Source organism: Saccoglossus kowalevskii, chromosome 2, assembly GCF_978046115.1.
Source record: "Saccoglossus kowalevskii chromosome 2, keSacKowa6.1, whole genome shotgun sequence".
Classification (NCBI taxonomy): Eukaryota; Metazoa; Hemichordata; class Enteropneusta; family Harrimaniidae; genus Saccoglossus; species Saccoglossus kowalevskii.
The window spans coordinates 10095436-10102257 of NC_140642.1; the positions used below are offsets into that span (position 1 = coordinate 10095436).

A 6822-nucleotide genomic window follows, 5' to 3' on the forward strand; every position below is an offset into this window, starting at 1 on the left:
ACAAGATGGTGTATGTGAGTACATGTATTAGGGTCGTATATCACAAGATGGTGTATGTAAGTACATGTATTAGGGTCGTATATCACAAGATGGTGTATGTGAGTACATGTATTAGGGTCGTATATCACAAGATGGTGTATGTAAGTACATGTATTAGGGTCGTATATCACAGGATGGTGTATGTAGGTACATGTATTAGGGTCGTATATCACAAGATGGTGTATGTGAGTACATGTATTAGGGTCGTATATCACAAGATGGTGTATGTGAGTACATGTATTAGGGTCGTATATTACAGGATGGTATGTGGGAGTACAACAATCGTCTCAAATAGCATAACAAGTCTTACCCTAGTCCTACTGCATCATCAAAATCACCATCCCAGTCACTTTCATAGTCAAATGAAAGCCATGTAGAGTAGTCACAACAATATTTATAAGAGCTTGTTCCACAACAATATGTCTCTGAATATCCATCAAAGAATTGTGGGCATGAAAAGCTGGACTTATAATCACCACCTGAATCGTAATAACTGCTACAAGTTTCACTTTTCACTCCTACAGAAGGAAATAAATTGAGCAAAACTCTGTGAGTGGCATTCAACGTGTGGCATTTGACAAAACAAAACCAGCCCAGCAAATGAAACTTAAGCCAAAATAGGAGTTGTGGGCCAAATCAGCCTACCACATAAAAGTGGCCCCAAGGTGCAAAGTGTGAACCAAATTAGCTTACCACTTAAAACCGATCCTAAAACATGTTTTCCAGTCCAGTGCAAAATGTGATGTTGTTTTTTTGTCATTTATCAACTCACTGAGACCATGGAAGATACTAATGGTAGTACATTCCATGCTGAGCGCAACTTCAATAAAAATCAATTATGCATACGTCAAATTGAAGTTCAATAACTTTGTGAGTTGTAATACTATTACAAAATGGCTGATCCATAGTAATGAAATCGTCGTATATATATAGCAGGATGCCTGGTTTTCAAAATGGCACCCGAAAAATGTCAATTTTAGAATACAAATAACTTTTAAAATGGTTGGTTGCCCTATATTTTCTTACTTTCTATACCAAATATACTGATCATCCCAGCATTTTATAGTGATTTACCTGACTGCTCCATCAGCTTATTATGCAAACTCATAATACCGCGCAATGACAGTTATTGAACCGCTGCATTAAGGCTTATTTGTCGATCAGTACCACATGCTGATTCCCCCTGTTATCAGTCGATAATATAACAGTATTTGAGGTGCTGGCGCATACGAACAAGATTGTGTTGATGTGCGACTCGTCAAATTTCAGTGTTTTCTTGCATTTACATGGATAATTTAAACTAAGCTTATTATTGGCTGAAATACAAGCGTTCATGATGCATAACTACACTTTCTTTCTTTGCAAGAAGTCCGTGCAGCATAAAGCCGAACGTAGCTAACATGCACCGTACCAAATGGCATGAAATCTGAACGCCGTTGGCTAGTATGGATAAACGCTAGGGGTCGTAACAGACACAACACGTATGGCATGCAGTCTGAACGTAGCTAGCATTAATAAACAAGGGGAGATATTCTGCGATTGAACATAGTCGATTAAAGGGCTGTGGTCGTCGCGCTGTGTCTTGTTCGATATGGGACTCATAGCGACGTACACAACGTGTGTAAAATACGTTGTTTATTTACATGAAATTCGAACACACGCTGCGCAGCGACCACCGCGCTTTAAACAACATTGTATCGATATAGCAAGGCGTTCCATGGATATAGCGTAACATGAATACACTAGTAGTTCATACATGTATGTACCACACAGACAATTTAACAGTTTCCTGCATGGCACAACTCTATAATTACTCTATGACAGTTTTTGGTAGGTGTCGCTGGTTTTGTGTGTTTTCCCTCAGCCAGTGTAAGATGTATGGAGTAAACATTGAAGTTTATTTATAGTTCAGTTCATATGCTTCTATTTATTTATTCATTCATTCACATAACATCAATCGGAATAGATAGAATGCACAAAAAATGACAAAAGAAGGCATGTCAAATCTAAAAAAAAAATACAACATTAAAAATATAAAATCTAAAAATTGGCAGGTTATTAAGTGACAGGTATTTAAAATGCCAAAAAATGACCAAGCTCACGTAATTCTCACGTACGTGAGTTAGACCGGAAATCGGCCAAACTCACGTGTGCGCGTGAGAATGGGTGTTTTTACGTGTGTTCTCACGTAACACAGTACACTTCAAGGGTGACAAAGATAAATGCGTCAACGTGCGTGAGAATGATTGTTTTTAGTGCGTTCCCACGTGAACAGAAAATGCGTGAGAATGTTGTTTTTTAAGTGCGTTCTCACGTGAATAGAAAATGCGTGAGAATGATGTTTTCTAAGTGCGTTCTCACGTGAAAAGAAAAAATGCGTGAGATCCCTTATAAGGTTTTGCGTCCCAATCTCAGGTGCGTGAGAATGGTTGTTTTTTAGTGCGTTCTCATGTGAAAAAGCAACTATGCGTTAGAACCCAATCTCACGTGCGTGAGAATGATTGTTTTTTAGTGCGTTCTCGCGTGAAAAAGAAAAATGCGTGAGAACCCTTATAGGGTTTTGCGTCCCAATCTCACGTGCGTGAGAATGGTTGTTTTTAAGTGCGTTCTCACGTAAAGAAAAATGCGTGAGATCCTTTAGAGGTGTTGTGAAAAAGGAAAATGCGTGAGAATGATTGTTTTTAGTGCGTTCTCACGTGAAAAAGAAACATTGCGTTAGAACCCAATCTCACGTGCGTGAGAATTGTAGTTTTTTAGTTCGTTCTCACGTGGGAAAGGAAAATGCGTGAGATCCCTTATTGGGTTTTGCGTCCCAATCTCACATGCGTGAGAATGATTGTTTGTTAGTGCTTTCTCATGTGAAAAAGCAACATTGCGTTAGAACCCAATTTCACGTGCGTGAGAATGATTGTTTTTTAGTGCGTTCTCACGTGAAAAAGGAAAATGCGTTAGAGTCCGATCTCACGTGTGTGAGAATGATTGTTTTTTAGTGCGTTCTCACGTGAAAAAGAAACATTGCGTGAGATCCCTTATAGGGTTTTGCGTCCCAATCTCACGTGCGTGAGAATGATTGTTTTTAAGTGCGTTCTCACGTGAAAAAGAAACATTGCGTGAGATCACTTATAGGGTTTTGCGTCCCAATCTCACGTGCGTGAGAATGATTGTTTTTAAGTGCGTTCTCACGTGAAAAAGAAACATTGGGTGAGATCTCTCATAGGGTTTTGCGTCCCAATCTCACATGCGTGAGAATGATTGTTTTTTAGTGCGTTCTGACGTGAAAATCGAAAATGCGTTAGATCCCGATCTCACGTGCGTGAGAATGATTGTTTTTTAGTGCGTTCTCGCGTGAAAAAGAAAAATGCGTGAGAACCCTTATAGGGTTTTGCGTCCCAATCTCACGTCCGTGAGAATGATTGTTATTAAGTGCGTTCTCACGTAAAGAGAAAATGCGCGAGATCCTTTAGAGGTGTTGTGAAAAAGGAAAATGCGTGAGAATGATTGTTTTTTAGTGCGTTCTCACGTGAAAAAGGAAAATGCGCAAAACCCTATAAGTGATCTCACGCAATGTTTCTTTTTTACGTGAGAATGCACTAAAAAACAATCATTCTCACGCACGTGAGTTCGGGCTCTAAAGCATTTTCCTTTCTCACGTGAGAACGCACTAAAAAACAACCATTCTCACGCACGTGAGTTCGGGTTCTAACGCAATGTTTCTTTTTCACGTGAGAACGCACTAAAAAACAATCATTCTCACGCACATGAGATTGGGACGCAAAACCCTATAAGGGATCTCACGCATTTTTCTTTTTCACGTGAGAACGCACTAAAAAACAATCATTCTCACGCACGTGAGATTGGGACGCAAAACCCTATAAGGGATCTCACGCATTTTTCTTTTTCACGTGAGAACGCACTAAAAAACAATCATTCTCACGCACGTGAGATCGGACTCTAACGCAATGTATCTTTTTCACGTGAGAACGCACTAAAAAACAGCCATTCTCACGCACGTGAGAACTGACCGGAAACTGTCGAACTCCCGCACGAAAAAGTAATTACGTGACAATGGCTGATTTCCGGCCCAACTCACGTACGTGAGAAAGACGTGAGAATGGTCAAAATTTTGACCTATAAATAACTCTAAGTGACATCAATATCTGGGATGCGTTGCTGTCTGGATTCAAAACAGATTATCAAATATTGGTCTAAAGAGATTAAGTTAAACATGAGTTCATGGTTTATTTTATGTACCATGTGCCTCAAATGCTTCAGTTGGAATTTCAAAAATTCTCCGTCTTGTAATTCTAAATGCCAAAGCTGAATGAGGCTTTTCAAATATAATTTGGTAAAACAAGCAAATAACAAAAAATAATCGAATACATCGAAAATCAAACTAAAAAAACTTAAGATGGGACTGATAACTGTGAATGTTACCTGTTAACTGTGGTATTCCTTTTATGCATGGAAGGTACTAACGTTAGTACCTTCCATGTTTTATGTAACCATAGTTATATCCCACCCAATTAACACGTTAGAGGAACTGACAACAAAGCTATGTCAATACCACATCCTCTATTGTTCAATAGGCTAAACATGTCTGCCATCATGTAGCTACACAAAATTAGCAAACTTTGTGGTTAGAATAAAATCAGAAAAATTACATTTTTAATTACCAAAATTGATTAGCCCATTGATACGAGTGAAGCTAAAAATTGCGATGGTTTGTATGGTGTCAGGACGATCCGGTCCTGGTCGCTTACGGCCCTTGTAAATAAAAAAAAAAAACGATACGGCCTTGGGTTGGATTTTTAGCTCCATGGTTGGACGTTTCGGCCCCAAAAAGGTTGGTCGCTGCGGTCCTGGTATAAATTATATTCGATATGTGTTCATAAAATGCAAAACGAATGTTTGTCTTATTTTTCGCCATTTCTAAGACATTTTCGTGGAAAGAATGCGGCCAATTAACACTTACATTTTAGAGTACTCACTTCTATTTAGCACCTTTTTTTAGCCGTGAAATTATTATCTTGCATACGCTTGTATACTACTACTACACTATTTACAACATATCCGTGACAACAGAGCTTCATATGCTGTGACGAATGTGAATGTCGACACAGAATAATTTATCAAACATATAAAAAAGCGTGTAAAGCTAACAACTGAAACTGTTTAAGATGTTAAAGGGCGGTAGTCGTCGTGCCACGTCCTGCTCGATATGGGACTCATAGCGACGTATACAACGCATGTAAAATACATTGTTTATTTACATGAAATTCGAACACGCGCTGCGCGACGACCACCGCGCTTTAAATCTACCAGTTGCATTGAATAATCCACATTGCACACACGAAGTTGGATATTCTCGCAGACAGGAGTTACATGTCCCTGGTTTATAAGGTCTAATTGTTGGAGCTTAAATTACGTAATCAACTACTAACTTGGTCATTGTAAACATTGAATCGTTAAGCATGGTATCCCTTGGTTACGGGACGGTAACGACAACAGTTGCACAAAAAGAACCTGGACATTTATAATATCTAGAACACTCGCAAATATACTTTATTAAATTGTACCTGCTTGTGATATAATATGAACACATCTAACTGAAGATATCACAGCAACATAACAAAGGCAGTAATCAAAAAACAAGATGTATGATTTCAATAAATTGTACATTAAAAAAGTCTAATTGCATATTATGATACTTAATTTACAACAAGTCGCAGATCAAATTCTAAATAATTAAGTAGCATACTAATTTTGGGGTGCTCAAGCTAGAGAGTATTGGACTATAATGGCCAGCATTGGGGTACTGCCTCACTAAGGTTACCGGCATTGTTACAGTTGGAACATGGACGTACCATGGTTGGATACATTCGAGCTTGAAAATACACTTACCTGTAAATTCTATCAGAGTGATCAGTAGTAAAGATGCACATGGTAGTGTAAATAAATGCATGTTGCCTATGGTATTAACCCGTCTGCGAAAATGCGAAGTCGTTATGTACCAATGTGTATGTGTGTGTGTTTGGAAGTTCAAGTCTGCCAAGTGCCACTCTTTGTTATTGTAAGTAACAGATTTCGTCGTCATGCGATGGTTACGGTGCGTGAACAATGACTTTATCAAAAGCTACACCCTAAAAGAAAGGCTGTCGCTTGAGACAGTTCCGCCGGAATAATGAATATTCATGAAGCAACACCAATCGAACTGCACTGCGATAAAAATGAATTTATGACCGTCACGGCAATTTGTATTGAATATACAACAAACGCGACAAATGACAAACTTGACAGAGAAATGAAAACAAGTTATATTGTTGGAACAAGAAGACTAGCACTGGTCACGTCTTACCATTGAACTACAATGTATATACCACACGCTGTAGTTCGAGGATGACATCATTTTGGAGAAAAATGCGCCAAAATACTGCACGAATCAAACAAAGGTTAAGAACTGGCATGCAGCTATATTTGCCAGGCCATTTCTGGGCAGACGACTCAGTATTCGTGACAAATGCAGGTGAATTACAAGCATGTTAGATACTTAATCACAAATCAGTTTCAACAAATCAAATCTCATAAGAAAATTAGAAAATGAGGCAGGTCTTAGGCTTACCCAAATTTTAGTGGGTGAACACGAACCTAAATATTTAGTCGCGTCTGGGAAAGGGCACCAGGCCGACCGAACTACAGTGTTGACAAGCGCCAGATTATGTAACTACATGTATACTACGTTCACGTTACAGATCTCGGTACGTGCTGAGAGCCGGGACCAAAACT

General features: G+C 38.9%; 1 protein-coding gene across 1 annotated transcript in view; it reads right to left on the bottom strand.

Moving 5' to 3' along the window:
* Nucleotides 1-6129, bottom strand: part of LOC100374851 (uncharacterized) — a 75381-nt gene extending 69252 nt beyond the window's left edge. The window contains exons 1-2 of the mRNA XM_085506162.1: nucleotides 5941-6129; nucleotides 350-557 (exon numbers count right to left, since the gene is read on the bottom strand). Of these exons, the coding sequence (XP_085362288.1) occupies nucleotides 350-557; nucleotides 5941-6001 (269 nt within the window). The 5' untranslated portion in view covers nucleotides 6002-6129. The remainder of the gene's footprint in view (nucleotides 1-349; nucleotides 558-5940) is intronic.
* Between the last annotated feature and the right edge of the window lie 693 nt (nucleotides 6130-6822).